We start from the raw sequence: 26,499 nt of genomic DNA, 5'->3' as shown, positions 1-26,499 counted from the left end.
AAGTCACAGGGCTCATGAGCTAATGAAGGCAGTATTTATGAGTCTCTGCACTTGCTGGATGATACCAAGTTCAAGGTGTCCCTGGCCCTGATTGCTTGGGACTCTGGCTCTGTTTTGGATGTGCCTATGCTCATGGACTATGTATTTAGGATGATTATTTAATCCTACAACTCTCAAAAATGATAAAAAAAAAAAAAAAACTAGAATGCTAGGTTGTCACAGTACTAAACTTCATCTGCACCTCTCAGAGATGTCTCTATGATAAGGCAGATTCCTTATAACCTGTGTCATCACCAGGCTAATAGATTTTCATACATACTATAATTATCATCCAAAAGCATGGAAAGTGGATTCGATCCTTTCTGGAAGAACTAGCACTTCCACACTTCCATTGCCACGAGTCTTCGTTAAGAATCAAAATCTACAGTTTTGAAACACTTTGACCAGGAATTTATAAGATAGTTACATAAAGGCAAGTATGACCCATTGGCATGTTTTTGCAATAGACATATCTTGACCCTCTATTTTTTGAGGGTCAAGAAATGAATCCTCTATTTTTTTTCTTCTTTACAGACTCCTAAAGCCCCTGAAAATCAGAGAGTCTCTAGTGAGCATCCATCAGGCTCCTTTCAGCTACTGGAATGGAGATTCATTAAGACTGCATCAGTTCTGCCTCTGGAGGGACAACTGATTCCCTCTAGGGCTGTCCATCTGCCCCTGGTCTGTTTTTCCACCCTCTCTACTGGAGTTTTCTTCTTTTTGTTCCTATTATCATGGAGGAGGCTTTCAGAATTCTTTATGCCCTTTACTTATCATCCAGAAATCTGGACCATGTGTTTTTCTGGAATTACACATGCTTGCACGCACACATGCACACACACACACACACACACACACACACACACTTTGCTTTTGGTTGATGTATGCAGAGCTGGTGGAGTTCAGTCATATGAGAGGTTACATATATTAGTAGTTTAGCACATGAACTCTGGGACCAGCTTGGGTTCAAATTCTGCCCCTGCCACTTATCATCCATGTGAATGTAGACAAGTAACATTCATTTGCCTCAGTTTCCTCACCTATAAAATGGAGAATATGTACCCAGCTCTATTCAGAGAAATAAATATTGAAAGCATTTAGAAGAGTGCCTGACACAAAATAAGCATTAAAGTCTGTTAATATAAAAAACTAATTTTTCCCAGTTATTTTCTGCTCTCCTTTTTGCCACCTTTCTCCATGCCCTGTCACTGCAACTCTGCCTTCTGCATACACCCTCCGTTCCACCAGCCTCTTCTATGCTTCCTTATATTGCCTTCAGAGCCTATGGGTTCCATGTTCTGCTCACAGTTTTACCACCACCAAGGAAAGCTGCTGGATTGAGACCATCTGGAAATCCATGATGACCCAGCATAGCCTGGCATCCTAAGGCAATGTTTCACTCTCTCTCTTCCCATGGAAGCAGTTGTCCCTGCCTATTGTGGAAGAAGGGTATTTTAGTACAGTTGTGTGTACTGGGGCAAAACATGGAGCCAGCAGAAGGAGCCAAACACCTACTGCTGTTCTTCAGGGTGATCCCTGACCAACTCTTCCCTGTCCTAGTCCCCATGACTTGTCAGTACAATTTTGAGCTAAATTCTCAAGTTCTCAGTTGCTCAGTCATGTCCAACCATTTGCAACCCCATGGACTGCAAGCTGCCAAGATCCTCTTTCCTTGGGATTGTTCAGGCAAGAATACTGGAGCAGGTTGCCATTTCCTCCTCCAGGGGATCTTCCTAACCCAGGGATCAAACCCACATCTCTTGTGTCTTCTGCGTTGCAGGCAGATTATTTACCACTGAGCCATCAGGGAAGCCCCCTATTTCAAACTAGAGTTTGTTAAACCCATCAGTTCAATTTAGTCGCTCACTTGTGTCCGACTCTTTGCGACCCCATGAACCGCAGCATACCAGGCCTCCCTGTCCATCACCAACTCCCGGAGTTTACTCAAACTCAGGTTCATCGAGTCAGTGATGCCATCCAGCCATCTCATCCTCTGTCCTCCCCTTCTCCTCCTGCCCTCAACCTTCCCCAGCATCAGGGTCTTTTCAAATGAGTCAGCTCTTCACATCAGGTGGCTAAAGTATTGGAGTTTCAGCTTCAACATCAGTCCTACCAATGAACACTCAGGACTGATCTCCTTTAGGATGGACTGGTTGGATCTCCTTGCAGTTCAAGGGACTGTCAAAAGTCTTTTCCAACACCACAGTTCAAAAACATCAATTCTTCAGTGCTCAGCTTTCTTTATGTTCCAACTGTCACATCCATACATGACTACTGGAAAACCCGTAGCCTTGACTAGATGGACCTTTGTTGGCCAAGTAATGTCTCTGCTTTCTAATATGCTGTCTAGGTTGGACATAACTTTCCTTCCAAGGAATAAGTGTCTTTTAATTTCATGGCTGCAGTCACCATCTGCAGCGATTTTGGAGCCCAGAAAAATAGAGTCAAGCCACTGTTTCCACTGTTTCCCCATTTGCCATGAAGTGATGGGACCAGATACCATGATCTTAGTTTTCTGAATGTTGAGCTTGAAGCCAACTTTCTCACCCTCCTCTTTCACTTTCATCAAGAGGCTTTTTTGTTCTTCTTCACTTTCTGCCATAAGGGTGGTGTCATCTGCGTATCTCAGGTTATTGATATTTCTCCCGGCAATCTTGATTCCAGCTTGTGCTTCCTCCAGTCCACCATTTCTCTTGATATACTCTGCATATAAGTTAAATAAGCAGGGTGACAATATACAGCCTTGACGTACTCCTTTACCTATTTGGAACCAGTCTGTTGTTCCATGTCCAGTTCTAACTGTTGCTTCCTGACCTACATACAGGTTAAATCTATACAAGTAAATAATTGCAGCTGTGTTATTTTTAAACACAGCCCAGGACTTATAATGGTCCACATAGAGCAGACTACTGTTAATCCAATGCTTTTGGCCAAAAAACTGAATTAGAATAACGTCAATTCATCAGTTGATTGATCAGAAACTTTTTTGATGGTGTCTCCCTGAAACTATTGTTTAGTGACCACAAAAACTTATTCTGGTTAAATGTGTATATTATCAGTTATCTATTGTCACAGTAGTACAGTATAACATTTAAGCAGCATGCAATAATAGCATTTGCTTATCTCTAGTCTGGAGTGGTCATCTTGGTCAAGTCCTCTCACATGTATGGATTCACTTGCTCTTGACTGACCCAAGATGGTCTTGATGGAGATGACTGAGGTGACCTGGTTCTATTCCATATGTTTGTCTACTTCCTCCTGGAGCAAGCATTCTAGCCTGGGCACATCCTTCTCATGAAACTGGCAGAGAACCAGACCAAGCAAGTCCACTTGACCAAGCAAGTCCACCCCTGTATGCACCATGATGGCCAATATCTATTGACCTTAAGTATGCCACGTGGCCCAGCCCAGAGCCAGAGGAGGCAGCCAGTACAGAGTTACATGGCAACGGGCTTGAGAAGCGGTGGAGAATGGAGTCAATCATGTAACAATTCTACTGCAGTTATCTACTCAGTGCTTCTTACTTCATCAGCAAGATATTTATCCGCTTTTATCTTGACTGCATGAGTACTCGTAGAGAAAAAATCTAGAGAGCAAGGACTGTTTATCTGGCTAAACTGAACCATTACATGTTTGCTCTTTGGAGCATGCTTTGGTGTTTCTAATGATGACAGTTGTGCTTTGAATTGATCCGGCAGGGCCTGAATTGGGAAGAGGGGTATATGGAGAGAAGCATGAAGGCTGATGAGCTCTTCTTTTTTTCTTTTTTAAAGAAATAATTGGTTTTCCTAAAGAAAGAAGCTAGCACCCTAATTAAAATGATTTTGCTTCATAGAAGATAGTCAGTGCCATCAGGATAATGAATAGAATGACCAAAGGATTTTGTGTGTTTCTCATTAAAAAAGAAAAATAAAATAAAGTAAAAACAGTGATTATTCTCTAAGTGCTCTTGCACAAGCTTCATAAATACGCCTCTACTCCCCGCATGTCTGTCCCCACCCCCAGTCCAAACTCTGAACAGTTCTGTCGTTACTGGTGGACTGTGCATTGGTGGCACCTTAGCTTATTAAAGTGGCTTTGGGTGGATTACTGCACTGACTGATTACCTTAATTGACCTTCAGACTGGCTAAAATTTGCCTGATTTAATGAGGCTCAATTTTTGTCAAGCCCCCAGGCTAGATGGCTCCTGGCCCAGACACTTCGTTGCTTTGATTTTTCATTTTTAATAACAATTACACCCCAAAGCGTAAGGAAATATGGTAAAATATGTCAGTGATTGTGAAGAGCCCAGAGCAGCTGTATCCTAGGGAAGATTTAAGGTTCAAAGATTTGAACCCATTTAAAATCACCCTCTTGTATTGAAGAAATTAATACTATTATTATTAACAAGGTTTTTCTAAACATCTGTCTAAATGACAAGACATCTTAAAACAGCCAGCCATTTGTTGAATATCATCAGTCCAGCCTAGATTTGGGTGTTAATATTTATTCCTGAAAATTGAAATAGCACTGGATTGCTCTGATGCACAGAAACCATTCCACCTAAAGGTTGACATGCAAGAACTCTTAAATTGAACATAAGGTTCAACAAAGTTTCCTCCTTCTGCATGAGGAATAGGATTTATTGACAGTAGTGACCTGGAACACTGACCTGAGAGGGATTATGAAATAGTATTTGAGCCCAGGATAAAAGAATGCCATGATTGATTAGTTGTGTCTGGTGTAGGCATAGAAAGGAAATGAGGGAGGATGTTTGCCATTCCTGTCCCACCCAGTTCATAGTTTCTGATCTTGTTTCTTATAAACAGCCCTTGACCTTTAATTTTTTTCTATAAATGTTTTTATTGTTTCAACCTTCCACCCATGCTTGAGTACCTGAATCATTGTTTTATCAGACCTATTGTTTATTGGCCATTTTTTTGGTTTTGATTAAGCATCTGAGTTCCTTTCCTATCTTGGGGGAATTCCTCATTATATGAAATTTGATATAAGAAGCTAAAATGGCCAGAACACTTGATTTTACAAAACATTCCTCTAAAAACCTTTCTCCTTCATCCTTGCAACTAAATGTTGACACATAACCCAGAGTTTGGGTCTGTATTTTGCCTGGATAAAAATCAGATGCATTTACCTAAGACTTTGAATCAGAAGCTAATGACACAAAGACACAATGTTAACATTCTGAGTTCTTTTCCTTCTTTCAACTAACAGGAAAGCTTTTCTGCTTAAATCTTCCAGAATTAGTCTCTAATGCTTGCACCTAAGAACTTAACTGATATAACAGGTCTTCTAAGGCAGAGCTCCCCAAACTGTATTGTGCATAGGAATCACTGAAACTGTTTATTAAAGTGCACATTCTGATTGAAACGGAGGTCTGGAATGTGGCCAGGGCTTGCTTTTCTAACAAATTCCCAGGAAATGGTGGTGATAGGTGATACTGGCCTGTGGTCCATCTTTTAAGTAAGAAGGATCAAGGGAAGGGAAGAGAACCTGAAAGAAGACAGAATTGACAGGGGAAAAAAAGATCCATTTCAATGTGTTTTAGTTAAGTTATAGCAGACCAATTGTTGTAACTAATAAACTTCAAAATGGGCAACAGGTCCAGTTATTGGACAGTTATATATACAGTGCAAGATAGAATTGCATTCTTAATCATGTAACAATACTGGACTAGTATTGTTACCCTGGGTGAGGTTACCCTGGGCATCATTCCTCCATGCGCTAAGGTGTAGGTTGATTGGGGGGAGGGGGGATTGTCCATCATCTTAAACTCATGGCTTCCCAGGTCATCCTGGTGTCATGTCTGTATTTTATCCAGATAAAAATGGAAAAGCATATGAGAAATGTTTCATGTTTGAAATTTTAAAATATAAAGCATGGGTGTAGGAATCCACACATAATAAGTATTGTTATCATGCAAACACTCTTATAACCACTACCCAGGTTAAGAAATGGAAATTTACCAGCCTCCTAAGAAGACTTCTTGTGTATTTCTTGCCTCCCTCCAAAAGTAATCATTATTCTGACTTTAGAGTGCTCACTTCCTTGTATGTTTCTGTGATTTTATTATCCTGATGTGCATCTTCAGATGACATCATTTGGTTTTGCCCACATTTTGGGATTTATCTTTTAGTCTGTTAATCTATTGCATCCACTTCCTTCCCTTTCTTTTGCTTATACTCTATCTGTTGGAGAACCCGGATGGTTAGTATTGTAAGTTTTTGCATTTTGCTGAATACACATGTGTGGTGCCATATGTCCCATATGTTGTTCTGTCTTCTATACTTTCTGCAAATCACCAAGGGGATCCAGAGCCTCCACCTTATCCAGGTTTGATCCCTTTGACATCACCATGGTTGGGATTGTGCTATTTCATCAGAAGGCATGTAGTACATGATTCTTTCTCTCTTTTTAAAATTAAAGTATAGTTGATAAATAATATTATATAATTTACATATGTACAATATAGTGATTCACAATTCTTAAACAGCTGTCTTTTTTGGTGATTTTTCAAACACTGTTGTTCATTGTCTAAACTGAAGACATTTTGATTCATTATTGGTTGCAAAATGGTGATATTCTATCATTTTGTTTTCAATTTATTAAGTGGACTAAATTTAGAGTCAGATATTTCTCTTATTACAAATCAGTTCACATAGGAAAGGCAAGATATATTCTTGATTTTCCCAAGATAAGTGAAATTGGTTCCTTGTTGTCCTCTTAAGGTGACAAGTTCATCATTATTGTTTTTTTAGTCCTTATACACTCATTTAAAGTTATTTTATGGGTTTCAAGGCACTGGAATTTTTATTGTTTGAGAAGTTTAAATTGTCTAACCTTTGGCCAAATGAGAGCCTCCTGAGTTACTTTTACATGACTCTAGTAGTCTCTGATGGGCTTCTTAGGTGGCACAGTTCGTAAAGAATCTGCCTGCCAATTCAGGAGACGCAAGAGATGTGGGTGCCATCCCTGGTTAGATCCCCTGGAGTAGGAAATGACAGCCCATTCCAATGTTCTTGCCTGGGAAATTCCATGGACAGAGGAGCCTAGTAGGCTACAGTCCATGGGGTCACAAACAGTCAGACTACTGAGCACACACAGACACAGTGATCTTTAACAACTCTCTGCTATTGGACTGTAAGGAAAGCTGAGTGCTGAAGAATTGATGCTTTTGCACTGAGGTGTTGAAGAGGACTTTTGACAGTCCCTTGGACTGCAACAGATCTAAGAAGTCAATCCTAAAGGAAATCAGTCCTGAATATTCATTGGAAGGACTGATGCTGAAGCTGAAGCTCCAATACTTGGGCCATCTGATGTGAAGAACTGACTCATTGGAAAAAACCCTGATGCTGGGAAAGATTGAAGACAGGAGGAGAAGGGGACAACAGAGGATGAGATGGTTGGATGGCATCACTGACTGAATGGACATGACTTTGAGCAAGCTCCAGGAGTTGGTGATGGACAGGGAAGCCTAGCGTGCTGCAGTCTGAACTGACTGACTGATCTAGTAAAATAAAATATGGGCTTCCCAGGTGGCGCTAAAGAACTCACCTGCCAATGCAGGTTAGATGTAAGAGATATGAGTTCAATCCCTAGGTCAGGAAGATCCCCTGGCAGGAGGGCAGTGGGCAGGAGGGCACAGCAACCCACTCCAGTATTCTTGCCTGAAGAATCCCATGGACAAAAGGGACCTGACCTGCTGCAATCCATAGGATCTCACAGAGTCAGACACAACTGAAGTGACTTAGCACGTATACATAATAAGATATTTCAGGCTTATTTATATATTTCTAGCCTCAAAGATGGAGAAGACAATGGCACCCCAATCCAGTACTCTTGCCTGGAAAATCCCGTGGACGGAGGAGCCTGGTAGGCTACAGTCCACGGCGTCGCGAAGAGTCGGACACGACTGAGCGACTTCACTTTCACTTTTCACTTTCATGCACTGGAGAAGGAAACGGCAGCCCACTCCAGTATTCTTGCCTGGAGAATCCCAGGGACGGGAGCCTGGTGGGCTGCTGTCTGTGGGGTCACACAGAGTTGGACACAAATGACGTGACTTAGCAGCAGCAGTAGCAGCTTCAAAGAACTTGGAATCAACCATTTCCCCAAGAAGCTTTAGTTTGTTTTAAGGTAAAATTGTATTTCAAAAATGTTCATTGTTACTGGACTGGCCATTGTTGGACAGAACTGGAAACTACATGTGTGTGTTTACTTTAAAATCTCATGTGTTCATATTGGTATTTCTACTTCAGGTTTAGAGTAATAGGGTTTTTCCTTAATCTCTTTTTTTTTTTTTTAAATCTCTTATATATCACATTGTCTTTCTTCCACACTAACACTTCTGGTTAGCAAGGACACGGGAGATGAGAAATAAAATTTCATAACTATTTGCTTTGTGTGCACGCTCACTCAGTCACGTCTGACTCCTTGCGACCCTATGTGCTATAGCACACCAGGCTTCTCTGACCGTGGAATTATCCCAGCAGGAATATTGGAGTGGGTTGCCATTTCCTCCTCCAGGGGATCTTCCTGACACAGGGATGGAACCCTCATCTTCTGTGGCTCCAGCACTGGCAGGCAGATTCTTTACCACTGAGCCTACCTTTAAACACAGTAGTCTTAGAATAACAATATTCATACTACCATTATAATTAAAATCACATAAAATAGTTAAGATCTTTTTACAAAAGATCCTATTCCCTTTTTCTTTTCATTTTTACATCTTCATTGTCAGAGCATAAATCCATTTTATACTATACTCTCTCCCATTTGACTATCCTACATTCTTAGTTTTATAAATAAGAATATATTGAATGCTCACTGCCAGTGCTTATGTTATGTTTTTTGAGTTATTAGTTGATGTTTTTTTCCAGTTATTTTTCCAGGTAAAGTTCATCCTTTAACAGATTCTGTGTCTCATAAAAATGATATTTTCTGAGTTCTTGAATGTTGATCAAATTTTGTCTGTGGTTTATATCCTTGAAAGTCAGTTCTGCTGGTTATAAAATTCTTAGCTCACATTTTCTTTCCTTGAGGGTCTTAAATGTAGTATTTTATTTTCTTCTGGCATAAAACTTTGATGTTGGAAAGTCTAATGATCATATATAAATAATTTTCTTTCCTTTATTTGCCTAAATACATAAGTATTTACCCCTTTTTTCTTTAGAATCCAATTTTCTTGGTTGATAGTATAGGTTTCCTTTCTCAAGAACATGAAATGCTTTTTCAGAAAATTGCTTATATATTATGTGTATAACATATATTTCTATATCAAATACATGTCTCTCTATATATTTTAATAATTATATTAAATAAATAATTATATAAGTAATTATATTTATATAATAGCACTTTAAAGTTATATATATTCAGGAAAATATTCATGAATTACTATGCTTAGTATTCTTTCCATTTTCTTGCTTTGATTTTCCTCTTTAGGGACCTCTGGTAACCATATATTGAAATTTCTTTGCTTATCTTCAGTATTTGTTACCTTTTCTCAAAATTTTTAAAATCTCTTTTAGAAGATTTTATTTTGCATTTAAAATTTTTTCCTTCTTTTCTATTTCTTTTGACGCATTTGCTACTGTGTTTAGTCATTCCTATTTAGTCTTTTTCAAATGATTTTTCTTTTACTTATAATTCTTTTCTAAGTTTCATGACTTCATCCTTGAATTTCTTCTTTTTCTAATTTATGTTCTTTCATATCTTGCATCATTTTTAGTGCATTTTAATGTGTTTGAAATAGTAGATTGCAATTTTAATTTATTTTACAGGCATATCTTTCTGGGATGCTTTCAGTTTGTATAGAGATGATATGTTTTTCTTATAATAGTTTTATGTGAATTTTGACCTTGATAATTTCAAGTTGCTCATACTTAATGAGAACTTAATCTTCCTGAAGTCTTGGAAAAAGTCTAGAAGAGCAGATAATTCTTCTAGCTTCACAGAGCTCTCACTTCTCTTATTTTATGTAATATTTAAAAATACAGTAGGTTAGACACAAGATGACAGATATTGTATGATTTCACTTGTATGAATGATCTAGCATAGACAAATTCATAGAGACAGAAAGTAGATTTATTAGGGCTGGGAGAAGGGGAGCATGGAGAATTCTTGCCTAATGTTTACAGAGTCTCTGGGATGATGGAAATATTTTGGAACTGTATGTTGGTGATGGTTTTCAACATTGTGAATGTAATTAATGCCACTGAATTATACACTTAAAGTGAAAAACCTTTATGTTATATATATGTTTTGCAAAAATAAAATTTTCCTAAGATAAAAAAAGCAAACATTGTCTTGATTGGTGAGATAGCCTCGTTCTGACCATTGCCCCCACTTTATCTAGATCTAGATCGTTCCTTTCTTTTGTCTCTATTGCCCCCAGCCAGTTCAACTTTGATTACACTCTCAATAGCTTCTCCTTCATGAGGGTTTCTGTGCTGGAGGAGAGCCAAGCCAGGTCAGCTTCAAGTGTCCTCTGCACTGTCCCCTTCAGACTTTATTAGAGGTGGCTCCTTGCCACCTTATGGGGGCAGGCAGGTTATTTAAATTTTCCAAGCCTCATTTTCTTCATCTGAAAAACTGGTGGTCTAAGAATAGTCCCTATCTCATAGTATTGTCATGGGGATTAAGTGATATAACATAAAAAAACCTTTGTTGATCTAAGTTGTCTGGCACATCACATATGCCCAGAATATATGAGCTCACCAATAAAAGTAGTATTCCCAAGAAGAAATTTAGCACACCTTGCTAATGAGTAACTAATGTTACTAAAGTAATTAATGTTAATTTTCCACAAATCTTGTTATGATTTATATGCTAAAATGTCCAACTCAATCCAGAGTTAAACTAAACTAAACTACACATACACACTGGGATACCCTCTGGTAATTAGTGCAAAAGGAACTGGACTTTGTGCATTTCCCTTCTTCTGACCAATGATAAATGTATATGTATCATACTATCAAAAGATTTTCCTGAATACCCCTGAATAGGAACATTTGTTTGGAAAGTATACACATTGTTTATCATCTTCTCTTCTGTTTATTTGTATTTGGGGTGTTTTCTCCTTGCATACATCTGACAATTATGAACAAAGCAGCACTAAGGTAATTGTTCAGTACAGTTTCATTTCATTTTAATGTGGCTGTCCTACTTCCCATTTAAACAATGTGGGAATGATGTGTAATTATGCATTGTTAGAAATTTGGGTATGTTTATTCTAAATTACCTTGAAGAATAATTGTCAGTAGTTCTTTCTGAAGCATACCAACTGTATCATCATAGCACCTGGCAGATACATTTTTTTAGATTGTTAGGAGTTTCATGTTTCTCCCTCCATCAAATACAAACAATGGATGTAGAAAGTGTTGGAGACAGCAGAGAGATAAGATTTTCAGGTCGCTTCAAGGCCTAGTTCATCATCTAAAGTTCTCCCTATCTGTTGATTGATGCCTACATTTCTTCTTTTTCTAAAAAGCCCGAGTTCTTGAGATGAATCAGGACTTAAAACCTGAAGGGAGACACTTGTCAATGAAGGATGTCAGAAGAACTTTGATAAGGACAGCCTATAATGTATTGAGCTACAAGTCATGTGTGTAACTTCCAAGTTGATATATAATACAGATAATTCAGAATCAGTCATATCTCTGTGCCTTCCTTTGATATGATAAGCACCAGGAAGATTAAAAAGAGAGTTGCAGCATTATGTCTGTGAACCATCAGAACTGGGTCTTTAGAAAAACTATTCCTAGGAAGTGATTTAATTTGTATGACTTAAAGAGTAATACAATCAAACAGTTATTCTGTCCCTTAATTCTTTGTTTTCTTTTTTTTTTTTTTTCACTGTAGCTTCGGAAAGCAGTGATGGATCACATATCAGATTCTTTCTTGGAAACCAACGTTCCTTTGCTAGTTCTCATTGAGGCAGCGAAAAGTGGGAACGAGAAGGAAGTGAAGGAATATGCCCAGGTTTTCCGTGAGCATGCCAACAAGCTGGTGGAGGTAAGTTAAGAGAGGCTTGAGACTAGAATTTGTATCAGTAGGTTTAATCTCTATAAATGGGTCTTGGAATTTCAACAAACCAGGCTCCTGTGATTTTCCTGGATCTTTCTTTTACCTTCTGGTGACTCCATCCTTTGTAAAGGACACAAGTTTTCAGTAATCTCTCCTCTCACTATTACACAATTCTAAACAGATTCTGAAATGTATCTGCTAATTTTCCTCAACAGTAAGCAGAGGATGAAACAGGAGCAATAGAAGGGACAGTCCAAGTGCTGAAGACCAGCTTTGATTTGAAGAAGTAGAATTAAAACTTCCAAATGGAGATTTAGACACAGTTCCCTTTTTTATCCCATCTCTACTCACCCACCTAAACCCGAATTAGCTGGCCACATTATGAACATTATAAAAATTAGTCTCCCCTCCCTAAAAGAGATGTTTGGAATCCTGGTAAAGACTCTTGGGGCAGTAGTAGGAGTGTAAATTCAGGTCCTAGGTATATTCTCTGTGTTAGAGACATCTGTAGAGGTTGCTTTATAAATGCAAAATTGTACTGTTTGACTGAAACCCTTGAACTTCCTACTGTAGCCCCAGTGTCTTCGGGTGACATTAGACTAAAGAAGCTGAAAATAGAGTCATGCTTATAATATTATGGCAATCTTTCTGGCTCTGTCCCCAAATATGGGGCAAATACCCTATCACCCCTCACATTCCACCTACAGATTCCAAGATTTGGCTGCAATTCCAAGTTAGCCATTGCGGCATCCAAAGTCTTTCCAAGGTTGGCCTTGAAAGTTCTGCCACTTTCAACTTTGAAGAAAGAACAGCTGAAGAAGGGGCAGTTGGAATGACAAGGGGAGGAAGAAGAGGAAAGGAAGAATGCGAAATGAGTGCTACAAAAGTTAAAAATATTAATATGCAATAAATCATAATATTAGTATACATCATCCCAATATATAGAATTCTAGTATTTACATGACAGTTGCAGCACTTATGGAGAACATTAATTAACGACGTGTTGTAGCTATTATCAATAAAGACAGGGACGCGAGATTAGAGTCGTATGATGAACATCTCCTACTTTCAATTCTGCCAGTGTCCTTCTGTGATTCTGTGTACAGCCTCATTTGCAGATCATGTTTGAAGTTCAAATTTGATGCCCTGGGTAAGAATGAGGCCAGGGCCAAGTAGCTCCCTACTCTTTTTTGCTATCTTATTGACCCTGGACACAGCCATCGTTTCCCTGCATCCCATCTGTATATTTCACTGTAGGGGAATCCAGTCACTCTGGGTTATTCTTGATTCACAGCTTGTGCCAGCAGCAGAAGATCCAGGTCGTTCAGACCCCACATTTCGGACTGTTGCTAACTTGCTCCCTTAGTTGTTCCTTTCCTTCTACCTGTGTGGTCCCTGCAGCCAGCAGCATTTTGGAATGTCCGGATGCCCAGGAGGTGCCAGGACAAGGGTGTACATTGGCCTCTGTTTGATTAGACATGAGCTGGACTTGAAAACATTTCTGCATCTTATGTGCTTCAAACAAATGCATCACTGCTGATGCACACATGTAAGGAAACTTGAGCACTGGGCTTAAAGTCACACTTCTTCCAATTTGAAAGTGTCCATATAGACCTGGGTACTTTTCTGGGCCTTAGGTTCTGTGTCTGTAATATGAAAAATTTGGGTGTTACATTGATTTTCATATCTATTACCTTGTTTAATTCACTTCCTAATGCCAAGTTTTGACTGTATCCTGTAGGATTTCTTATGTATATAATCATGTTATCTGCAAATTATGACACTTGTATTTCTTCTTTTCCAATCCCATGTTTTCTTTTTTACTTGTATTATTGCACTAACAAAACCTTCAACTTAGAAGTATGATAATAGATATTTTTGTTACCTTTAGATCTCAGTGAGGAAATTTTAATATTTTACCATTTATTATATCATTAACTCTAGATTTCTTGTGGATACTTTTAGATTAACTTATTTGTCTTCTGTTACTCCTTTTTAAAGATTTTTAAAATTTATGAATATGTATAGAATTATGTCATATTTCTGAGACTATTGCATAATTTTTGTCTTCTTTATTCTCCTTTAGAGGGATCAAAAATACACTTTCCCTCAGAAAATAAGTTAGAAGTTATTTTTTCTTTCTGTTTTCTGGAAGTGAATGTGTGAGAATGGCATTATATATTTTTTAAATATTTGGAGAAATTCACTGATATAGCAATCTGAGCATGGGTATTTATTTGAGGAAGAGTTAAAAAATTGTAGGTTCAATTTTTAAAGCATAAGACTGTTTAAATTTTCAGCTTCTTTTGGGTCAGCTTTGGTAAGTTTCATTCTAAGAATTTGTAATTTTCATTTAATTTTCTAAGTTTTTGGCATAAAATTGCCCATGTCTTCTACCATTTTTAAAACATGTATTAGAATCTGCACTACTCTTTCTTTTTTTTTCCCCATTCATCCCTCATGTGCCTAATTGTGTCTTCTTTCTTTTTTATTAATTAGTTTTGTAAGAGGTTGACCAATTTAATAATTTTTTCTAAAACATAGCTTTCAGTTTTGTAGAATTTTTAAGTTTTATTTAAGACTTATCTTTGTATTTCTTATCTTTGTATTTCTCTTATACAAGAATGCTCTTATCTTTGTATTTCTTTTTTCTGCTTTCTTCTGTTATAACTTATTGTTTTTTTCTAACTTTTTGAAATGAATAATCCTATCATTGATTTTTAGCCTTTTTTATTTTAGTAATATACGTGTTTGAGACTATAAATTTCTTCCTAAACTGTGCATGTCTCTGGTTATTTTCTGCTGACCTAATTTTTAGCTCACTCATCCTGTCTCCATCTGTGTCCAATATGCTTGAAACTGATCTATTGAGTTCCATTTTTATTTAAGAATTTCCAGTTTTTCTGATATAATTCATTATCAGGTCATCTCCTTTAAAATATATTAATCAGAATTATTTTAAAAATCCAAGTCATAAAACTCCAGTATTTGAATCAATTTTGTTTCTGTTTTGTGGTTGCCCTATAGAGTGGTCCAAGCCAGTCCACAGTGGCTTCAAAGGAGACAACAAATGATTTTGGTTTTTATCAGGCTTTGGGTTCTGGAGTCAAGATCTCCATGTAGGAACTGGAGTTTAAATGTTTCTTCAGACTCTACTTTAGCATAGAAAAAACAGTGGGCTTTCCTATCAGTTTGCCCAGTTTGTAGCATGAGGGAAAGGGGGAAGAGTGAGGCTTAAACATTGTCAGCAGCCAAACATTCAAAAATCCATGGCTAATTCATATCAATGTATAACAAAAACTACTGTAATGATGTAAAGTAATTAGCCTCCAACTAATAAAAAAAAAATAGAATTAAGACTCTTAATTATAATTAATCTCTTGCATTTGCCTGATGACTGGAATATGCCATGTTTCATTTAATTGAGTTTGTACTTGTTTAACTAAATGGTGATGTAGCCCTGTGAGGCTTTCAAAATGGAGACTTTAGTATGGTGACTGTTTGCTATTTGATTTTATCTTGAAGATTCTTTCTTTCTGGTATGCTGGTTAATTTTTGATTGAATGGTAGACATTCTTATGAAAAAATGTAGAGAATCTGTGTCTTAGTCTATCCAGGCTGCTATAACAAAGTACTACACATTCAGTGGCCTATAAACAACAGAAATTTATTTCTGACAGTTCTCGAGGCTGAGGAGTCCAAGACCAAGTTTCCTGAATAGGTGTATTCTGTGAAGGCCCTCATCTTTGTTCATAGCTTCTCACTGTGTTCTCACATGGTGGAAGGGGAGAGGGATGACTGTGGGGTTCCTTTTTATAAGAACAGTAATCCCATTTATGAATTTCATAACCTATGAAACTCTCAAGACCTCACTTCCGAGCCATCACATGCGGTATGAGGATTTGAAAGTGATGAATCTTGGGAGGACACAAACATTCAGACCATAGCAATCTGGATGATTTTTCTCTCCAAAGAGAATTCATCCTGTCCTCTGACAGGCAGCAGAGAGGCAAACCATCTCAGTCCATTTGAAGACTTGAAACTTCTCTGATTTAAGGCTAGTTTATGACTTTCTAAGGTATAGTCTACCTTTCTTTTATCCTAGTCCTATGGAATGGTCATTCCAGATGCCAAGAGAGAATCAAATGAAGTACTTAGTATCCCACCTCATCTATGAAGTATTTACTCCAGTTTTTGTTTTCTCGTCATCATGATGGGTATAGACTTTGATTTGTTTTTGTATGCCTTTAGGGACTATTTGGCTCTTGTTATTTGTAACTTAATAGACAAAAATGGTGGGAGAAAGCATTTTCAAAAAAAAAAAATAATGCTTATTTTTGAATGTCCCTTTATTATATGGGCCCTTAGTTCCAAGCCTCTGCTTCCTCGGCCATCCTGTCCCCAACCCTGTGAGGTTGCTGAAAACTCTTAAAGAATCATTTTCCTTTCAGCAGCAACCTTCTATTTGTATCTGTTTCTTCTTCCACAATAAGAATTAGCAAATCCCTGAGAGGAAAAGTGAAATGCAGAAAGCTGGGACCCCTTCAATGAGCATCTCTTTTTGATCTAGTCTAAGTTTTGACTCCTTTGGCTGATGTCTCATGCTTTGAAGCAAATTCTTTTATTTCTGCATTTCTAGTTGTTCTCAGCAGGAAAGTGAGATGAGTCTCTTACTAGGTTCTTTTTCATGGCTGGAAGTGGAAATTCCTGAGAGAACTGGTTGGGATACATTTGTGAGATGATTTTTGTTGTTAGTATTTTTACTCAGAGATTTTTTTTATTCAATGGAATGTGCTGTGCTTGATCCCTCAGTCGTGTCCAACTCCTTGTGACCCCAGGGACTGTAGTCCACCAGGCTCCTCTGCCCATGGGGATTCTCCAGGCAAGAATACTGGAGTGGGTTACTATACCCTCCTCTATTCAATATTGGCATGGGTTGCCATTTCCTCCTCCAAGGGATCTTCCTGAATCAGGAATTGAACCTGCATCTCCTACATCTCCTGCACTGGCAGGTATATTCTTTATCAACGGTGTCACCTGGAAAGCCCCATTAATGTAAATCACATAGGAATTATATATCAGATAATTTTGAAGGAAGAACGAATGAATAATCAATATTTGACTATCAGTTCAGTTCAGTTCAGTCACTCAGTCATGTCTGACTCTTTGCAACCCCATGGACAGCAACACACCAGCTTCCTTGTCCATCCCCAACTCCAGGAGCTTGGTAAAACTCATGTCCATCGAGTGGGTGATGCCATCCAACCATCTCATCTTCTGTCGTCCCCTTCTCCTCCTGCGTTCAATCTTTCCCAGCATCAGGGTCTTTTCAAATGAGTCAGGTCTTCCCATCAGGTGGCCAAAGTATTGGAATTTCAGCTTCTGCATCAGTCCTTTCAATGAACACTCAGGACTGATCTCCTTTAGGATGGACTGGTTGGATCTCCTTGCAGTCCAAGGGACTCTCAAGAGCCCCTGAGTTCAAAGAGTTCAAAAACATGAATTCTTTGGCACTCAGCTTTCTTTATGGTCCAACTCTCACAGCCATACATGACTACTGGAAAAACCACAGCTTTGACTAGATGGACCTTTGTTGACAAAATAATGTCTCTGCTTTTTAACATGCTGCCAAGGTTTGTCATAGTTTTTCTTCTAAGGAGCAAGTGTCTTTTAATTTCATGGCTGCAATTACTATCTGCAGTGATTTTGGAGCTCAAGAAAATAAAGTCTGTCACTGTTTTCATTGTTTCCCCATCTATTTCCCATGAAGGGATGGGACTAATGCCATGATCTTAGTTTTCTGAATGTTGAGTTTTAAGCTAACTTTTTCACTCTCCTCTTTCACTTTCATCAAGAGGCTCTTTTGTTCCTGTTCACTTTCTGCAATAATAGTGGTGTCATCTGCATATCTGAGATTATTGATTTTTCTCCCAGCAATCTTGATTCCAGCTTATGCTTCATCCAGCCTGGCATTTCTTATGATGTAGTCTGCATATAGGTTAAAGAAACAGGGTGACAATATACAGCCTCAATGTACTCCTTTCCCAGTTTGAAACCAGTCTGTTGTTACACGTCCAGTTCTAAATGTTGCTTCTTGACCTGCATACAGATTTCTCAGGAGGGCAGGTAAAGTGGTCTGGTATTCCCATCTCTTTAAGAATTTCCCCCAATTTATTGTGATCCACACAGTCAAAGGATTTAAGGTAGTCAATGAAACAGAAGTAGATGTTCTTCTGGACTTTTCTTGCTTTTTCTATGATCCAACTGTTGTTGTCAATTTGATTTCTGGTTCCCTGCCTTTTGTACATCCAGTTTGAACATCTGGAAGTTCTCAGTTCACGTACCATTGAAGCCTAGCTTGAAGAATTTTGAGCACTACTTTGCTAGAGTGTGAGATGAGTGCAATTGTGTGGCAGTTTGAACTTTCTTTGGCATTGCCTTTCTTTGGAGTTGGAATGAAAACTGACCTTTTCCAGTCCTGTGGCCACTACTGAGTTTTCCAAATTTGCTGGCATGTTGAGTGCAGCACTTTCATAGCATCATCTCTTAGGATTTCAAATAGCTCAGAATTCCATCACATCTACTAACTTTGTTCATAGTGATGCTTCCTAAGGCCCACTTGACTTTGCATTCCAGGATGTCTGGCTCTAGGTGAGTGATCACACCATCGTGATTATCTGGGTCATGAAGATCTTTTTTGCATAGTTCTTCTGTGTATTCTTGCCACCTCTTAATATCTTCTGCTTTTGTTAGGTCCATACCATTTCTGTCCTTTATTGTGCCCATCTTTGCATGAAATGTTCCCTTGGTATCTGCACTTTTCTTGAAGAGATCTGTAGTCTTTCCCATTCTATTGTTTCCCTCTGTTTCTTTGTATTGTTCACTTAGGAAGGCTTTCTTATCTCTCCTTGCTATTCTTTGGAACTCTGCATTCAGATGGATATATTGTTCCTTTTCTCCTTTGCTTTTTGCTTCTCTTCTTTTTTTCAGCTATTTGTAAGGCCTCCTCAGACAACCATTTTGCCTTTTTGTATTTCTTCTTCTTGGGGATGGTTTTAATTACTGCCTCCTGTTCAATGCTATGAACCTTCTTCCATAGTTCTTCAGGCACTCTCTCAGATCTAATCTCTTGAATTCATTTACACTTCCACTGTATAATCATAAGGGATTTGATTTAGGTCATATCTGAATGGTTTAGGGTGTTCCCTACTTTCCTCAATTTAAGTCTGAATTTTGCAATAAGGAGTTCATCTGAGCCCCAGTCAACTCCTAGTCTTGTTTTTGCTGACTGTGTAGAGTGCCTCCATTTCTGGTTGCAAAGAATATAATCAGTGATTTCAGGATTGATCATCTGGTGAGATCCATGTGTAGTGTCATCTCTTGTGTTGTTGGAGGAGGGTGATTGCTATGACCAGTGCGTTCTCTTGAAAAAACTCTATTAGCCTTTGCCCTGCTTTATTTTGTACTCCAAGACCAAACTTGCCTGTTACTCTGGGTATCTCTTGATGTCCTACTTTTGCATTCTATTCCCCTATGATGAGAAGGACATCTTATTTTGTCATTAGTGCTAGAAGGTCTTGTAAGTCTTCATAGAACCATTTAACTTCAGCTTCTTTGGCATTAGTAGTTGGGGCATAGATTTGGATTACTGTGATATTGAATTTTTTGCCTTGAAAATGAACAGAGATCATTCTGTCGTTTTTGAGATTGCACCCAAGTACTGCATTTCAGACTCTTTTGTTGTCTATGAGGGCTACTCCATTTCTTCTAAGGGATTCTTGCCCACAGTAGTAGAAATAATGGTCATCTGAATTAAATTTGCCCTTTCTGGTCCATTTTAATTCACTGATTTCTAAAATGTCGATGCTCACTCTTTTTATCTGTTTGATCACTTCCACTTTGCCTTGATTCATGGACCAAACATTCCAGGTTCCTATGTAGTATTGTTCTTTATAACATCAGAGTTTACTTCCATCACCAGTCACATCGACAACTGGGCGTTTTTTTCACTTTGATTCAGCCTCTTTAGTCTTTCTGGAGCTGTTTCTCCACTCTTCTCCAGTAGCATTTGGAGCACCTATTGACCTGGAGAGATCATCTTTCAGTCTTTTTGCCTTTTCAAACTGTTCATAGGGTTCTCAAGGCAAAAATACTGATGTAAACCACATTCCCTTCTCCAGTGGACCATGTTTTATCAGAAATCTTCACAATGATCCATCCATTTTGGTTGGCCCTACACAGCATGGCTCATAGATTCACTGAGTTAGACAAGGCTGTGATTCAAGTGATCAGATTGGTTAGTTTTCTGTAATTGTGGTTTCCATTCTGTCTTCCCTCTGATGGATAAGGATAAGAGGCTTGTGGAAGCTTCCTGATGGGAGGGACTGGGGGAATCTGGGTCTTGTTCTGATGGGCGGGGCCATGCTCAGTAAATCTTTAATCCAATTTTCTGTTGATGGGTGGGGCTATGTTCCCTCCCTGTAGTTTGGCCTAAGGACAAGCCAGGACTGTTGTATTCAGTGCCCCTGACCCCATGACAGCCCACTGTCGGCCTGGGCCTCCGCTGGAGACTCCTGGACACTCTCAGGCAAGTCTGGCTCAGTCTCTGTTGGGGTCACTGGTCCTTTCTTCTAGGTGATGTGCAGAAGGTTTTGTTTGTGCCCTCCAAGAGCCTGTTTCCCCAGTCCTGTGGAAGTTCTGTAATAAAATCCCACTGGCCTTCAAGGTCAGAGTCCCTGGGGGTTCTCACTCCTTTGCTGGATTCCCAGGTTGGGAAATGTTGTGGGCCCTAGAACTTTCACCACAATGCAAGAACTTCTTTGGTGTAATTGTTCTTCAGTTTGTGGGTTGTCTGCTCGGTGGTTCTGGGTGGGGCTCACACGATGCACCTCCAAGATCTGCTGCAGCCAGAGCCCCTGTCCCCATGGCAAACCACTACTGACCTGTGCCTCCACAGGTGACACTGAAACACTCAAAAGCAGGTCTGGCCCAGTCTCTTGTGGGATCACTGGGTATTGGCACACACAAGGTTTTTTTTGTTTTGAGCTGTCTGAGCATCTCTGGTGGGTATGGAATTTGATTCTAAACACAATTTCACCCCTCCTACTTTTGCAGGAGACCTGGGTTCAGTCCCTGGAGAAGGAAAAGGCTATCCACTCCAGTATTCTGTCCTAGAGAATCCCATGCACTGTACAGTCCATGGGGTCGCAAAGAGTCAGACACGACTGAGCTACTTTCACTTTCACCTTTGTTTATGGTTTCATTATTTTATATTCAGTTTTCACCTATTTTTTATGTTTTTTTTTTCCCTTATATTTCTGTATAATTTTCTCCCAGTTTGGTATTTTCTATTCAGAGATGAATGTGATGAGGTGAACAGAAGGTATCACAACCTTTTATACAATGTCAGTTTTTAGACAATCTTCAACAAAGACACTTTAAGTGAAAATAAAATATTAACAAAGTATGAATAGACAAAAATAATTTGAATTTTCATAATTGCCTTAACAAGTGAAATTTTGATGCTTTTTTCCCCTATAGTGTTTGTCACATTTAATAAAAACATAGGTGAATTTATACCAGAGTATTTCTTGATATGAGAGAATTTAGCAGATCAGCAATGATGCTTCATGAACTATAGCATCAGTCACTATAGGAAGTATCACCAGTAGTCATTTCCCCCCATCTCCAGAATCCAGCTAGTTCCTTTCTTCTGAGGGTGAGCTCAGGGCTTCAGGGCAGGGCTGACTCTGAAGGAGTGCTGATCTGATCCAAGCACACATGCTCTATCTCATTCCTAGGCTTTCTGGAGAAATGCAGTGCAACTTATGGCAACTCAGTACCAAAGTAACATGGTCTGGGTGGAAGTGAAGTGAATGTAAAGTGGGGAAAAATATGCATTGCAGCAATAAATAAATAAATAAATAAATAAAACTGAATCTGGAAAATAACATGTAAAATCAATACAGCTGTTTCAGAGCCTCCAGACAGGAACATTTCTTCCATGGCTTTGCTTTCAGTGTATCTTCCTGCTCTTCTCTCTACTCCCGCATCTTTACCATAAAAGCCCCAGTGCAAATTGCCTGCCCTCTAGTCTGCGGAAATGCAGGGTCCTCAACAGACCTCTCTCATATGCCTGGTCCTTCTGCATGCAGCAGCCAGAGTGAAATTCTGAAAATGCAAATCAGACTGTGCAACTGCCCTGCCTGAGGCATTCAGCGATTTCCTCTTGTTCTCAGGTTGAAGATCAAGGTTTTAAGGAAGCCTGCAAGATCTGCAGGATCTGGCCATCTCCACAGCCTCCAGGCTCATCTTTCTGTCCTCTCCCACTTCCTACATGGCAGGCATCAGACACACAGGCTCCTTTCTGTTTGTTGAAAGTGATATGCCACCTCCACCTGGGCCGGTGCTTACTTATACTGATCCTTTCCTGACAGTCTCCCTGCTCTACCCCTTCCTGTCATTTCTGATTGTTCAGCTTTTAGCACAAACATCGTGTCCCTGAGTGGGATCAGTTCCTCATGTTTTTCACCCTCATGGAACCCTATTTCCTTTTTTAAAAAACAAAACAAAACAAAAACCAAGTACTCGTGGTCTCAGAGATTTTCTAAAAATCTTTTCCCCAAGTTTTACTGAGATATAATTTACACACATCACTGTGTACATTTTTTCCTTTATTTTTCTTCTTGTTTTATCCAGATACATTTGATGTGTAGTTGTGTTGTTTATTCTCTAAGTCGTGTCTGACTCTTTTGCAATCCCATGTATTGCTCCTCTGCCTATGGGATTTCCCAGGCAAGAATACTGGAGTGGGTTGCCATGCCTTCCTCCAGAGGATCTTCCCAACCCAGCACCTCCTGTGTATATTTGTGTATACACACACATATATATGTGTATAGCTGTGTATATTTGATACACAGCTCTGTATAAGCTTAAGGTATACAAAATCATGATTTGATATACTTCCTGAAGTGATTACCAGAAAAAGCTAAGTGAACATCCATCATCTGATATAGATAGAAACAGAAAACCGTTTTTTTTCCTTGTGATGAGAACCCTACTTACTTTTGATTTGCACATATCCACCTGTTAGCCTATATGCTGTTTCTCTTGCTAAATTAGCAACTTCTTCAGGAAAAGGACCATGTCTAACTGATTCCTAACTACTTAACAGGTAGCTGAGTGCCTAGCATAGAGGAGGTACTTAATAAACAGACACTGCCTGAAGAATGAATGAAATAAGTTAGGCCTAGGATATTACCAGCACGGCTGCAGGACCCTGAATAGGTATTTCTTGGATCAATAAACAGTCATTGGGCTTATTTACCTCCCCAGTGTACTCAGCAAGGAGAAATTGTGAATCCGAGAGCTTATATGATGAACTCCCATTTCTATAGAGTAGAAAGGCTTTGCTTTTGGAGACTGTGAGAGGTTGAACTAACTCTTGGGTTAATGCCTGTTATTTCTTCCCTGCATTTGCCTTACAAGCACGCAGTTGTCCTTATTCTTGGTTACGGAGGATGCGAGAGAGGGAGTTGGTTCTCTCCGACAAATTGAAGCACGTCACTGAGGCCATAGCAGTGATGAGCTACACAAGGCAATCTTGATTCTCTGCTTCATCATGTTGACTTTGTCACTTTTGATAGAGGCTCCCCATGCAGGGTAGGAAGCTGCATCCATTAGAAAATGCAAGGTTTGAAAGTGAGGCACAAAGCTTCATATTCAGAATGAGGAATGGGATCGTCAGTGAAGCACTGCTGCTGCTGCTGCTGCTAAGTCACTTCAGCGAAGCACAGACTGCCTTAATTTCAGTCTTGAGTAAGTTGCTTTTCTCCACCAATCCCTCTGCTTACACAGAAGATTCATTTAGCCACAAGTGTTTACTAGGTGGTTACCATGTGCTGACAGTTGCTGGCAATAAACAGTGAACCAAACTGATACATTTCCTGCTCTCATGGGGCATATATTGTGTTGGAAAAGACAGAGTGAGATAAATGTATAAAATGTAACGGTGGAACTCTGCTATAGAGCAAAGTGAAGCAGGGTAGGGGGATGAACAATGATGTTTAACATGTCTCTGAAGAAGATGACTATTAGGCATGGATTTAAAGGAAGTGAAGAACATTCCAAACTGTGCAACAGAAAGGGCAAAGACCCTCAAGGCAGCAATGTGCTTGGCATGTTTGATAAAGAACAGAGAGACCAGTGTGACTGTAGTTGGGCATGAGAGGAAAAATTCCAGAGATAAAATTGAGGGCTGGGTGCAAAGATTTTGTATTCTGCTCAGATATTTGAATGTTAGGTACAGTGTGATCCAATTTCTATATTGAAAGAGTCATTCTATGGCTTTATGGAAAATAGACAGTAGAGTGATAAAAGGAGAAAATGAGAATAGATGGAAGAATGTTCCAGTGTTCCAGCAATGGATTGATACTATGGCCAGAATAGAGGTATTGGAGGTGGGAGGAAGTGGTTGGCTTTGGGGCTGACATAATAGATGTTAGGATAAGAGACAAAGTCTGGGGTGGCTCCATCTTGACCTGCTCCAGTGGTGAAATCACTTGGAATTTTTAAAAAAGAGCCTTCATTTTGAGATTGTTTCTTGATTAGCTCTAGCTGTAGCTCTTTGTTAGGTGTGATCCTGTAAACACTACACATATGTCTTGAGTTGAAATAAACATGAGAGAGCTTTGTCCTTTCCAGGGTCTTAATTCAAATCATGAACGAAAAGACAATCTAGAAAAAGTGCATTAAAAACATGGATGGAACTGGATCTTCAGTTTAAAAAGTAAAAACTGAACATTCTCATCCTTTCCTCAATGTTTCCTCCCCAATTCAGTTAACCTACTTGAACTGGAAATGAATTATTGAAATTCTCAAGTAATTGTCATAATGAATGTGTAAATCATAATATTTTACAAAGAACTATTTTGTTCAGGTCAAGCACATGTTAAACTTGCAAGTTTTCTTTCTGTCCTTTAAGTATAGATTTGAATGCCACTCTTCCCCAAATTCTCTAGTTTCTTAATGTTAGTCACTCAACTGTGTCCAACTTTTTGCGACCCTATAAACTGTAGCTCACCAGGCTCCTCTGTCCATAAAATTCTCCAGGCAAGAATACTGGAGTGGGTTGCCATTTCCTTCTCCAAGGGATCTTCCCGATCCAGGGATTAAACCTAGGTCATCATCTAGGTCTCCGGCATTGCAGGCAGATTCTTTACCGTCTGAGCCACCAGGGAAGTTCCTAAACTCTACCATATTTTATAATTTTTCCTATAACATACAATAAAATATTCAGAGAAGTTCAAGGATTTACTTTAGGCTGTTAGTAACTATTTGAATATAGAGCCAGGGTTCTTTATAAGCTCTTGATTACTTATTACCTTGTTTAAAATGCTTTTGGCAACCATATGAAGTAGCCATTACTTTTTAAAAATTAATTTTTTTATTGAGGGATAATTGCTTTATGGAATTTTGTTGTTTTCAGTCAAATCTCAACATTAATCAGCCATAGGTATACATCTATCTCCTCCCTTTTGGAACTCCCTCCCATCTCCCTCCCCCATTCCACCCCTCTAGGTTGATGCAGAACCCCTATTTGAGTTTCCTGAGCTATACAGCAAATTCGAGTTGGCTATCTGTTTTACATATGGTAATGTAAGTTTTCATGTTGCTCTTCCCATACATCTCACCTTCTCATCCCCTCTCCCCATGTCCATAAGTCTGTTCTCTATGTCTGTTTCTCCATTGCTGCCCTGTAAATAAATACTTCAGTACCATTTTTCTAGATTCCATATATATGCATTAGGATATGATATTTATCTTTCTCTTTCTGACTTACTTCACTCTGTATAATAGGTTCTAGGTTCATCCGCTTCATTAGAACTGATTCAGATGTGTTCCTTTTTATGGCTTGTTAATATTCCATTGTGTATATGTACCACTATTTTTTTTACACTTTTTATTTTGTATTTGGGCATAGTGGGTCTTCCCTGGTAGCTTAGTGGTAAAGAATCTGCCCATAGATGCAGGAGACATGAGTTTGATCCCTGGGTCAGAAAGACTCCTTGAGGAAGAAAATGGCAATCTTTTCTAGTATTGTTGCTTGGGAAATCCCACGGACAGGGAGGCCAAGCAGGCTAGAGTCCATGGGGTGGGGGGTCACAAAGAGTTGGACACGACTAAGTGACTCAACACACAAGCAGCATGTCTGGGATCTTAGTTCCTCAAGCAGGGAGCAAACCTGCTTCCCCTGTGTTAGATGGTGTGTTCTTGACCACTGAACCACCAGGAAGTCCAGAAATCAGTTCTTTTTTAGATGTAAGAAGAACTATTTATTTCCACAAATATTTGCTTGTATCTGGATAAAAACTTACCCCACCCTGACCTACACCTATAACTCACCCAATAGGTAAATTAAGTATACTTCTGGGTGC

General features: G+C 39.0%; 1 protein-coding gene across 10 annotated transcripts in view; it reads left to right on the top strand.

The window, feature by feature from the left end:
* CTNNA2 (catenin alpha 2) overlaps positions 1 to 26,499 on the top strand; it is a 1,320,632-nt gene that overhangs the window by 1,047,276 nt on the left and 246,857 nt on the right. For all 10 annotated transcript variants that reach the window (XM_070479775.1, XM_070479805.1, XM_070479797.1 and 7 more), the window contains one exon: positions 11,900 to 12,052. In XM_070479775.1, the coding sequence (XP_070335876.1) occupies positions 11,900 to 12,052 (153 nt within the window). The remainder of the gene's footprint in view (positions 1 to 11,899; positions 12,053 to 26,499) is intronic.

Source organism: Odocoileus virginianus, chromosome 2 (assembly GCF_023699985.2).
Source record: "Odocoileus virginianus isolate 20LAN1187 ecotype Illinois chromosome 2, Ovbor_1.2, whole genome shotgun sequence".
In the NCBI taxonomy this organism is placed as follows: domain Eukaryota; kingdom Metazoa; phylum Chordata; class Mammalia; order Artiodactyla; family Cervidae; genus Odocoileus; species Odocoileus virginianus.
Note: the sequence above shows the minus strand (reverse complement) of the source record. Positions and strands in the feature narration are given on the sequence as shown.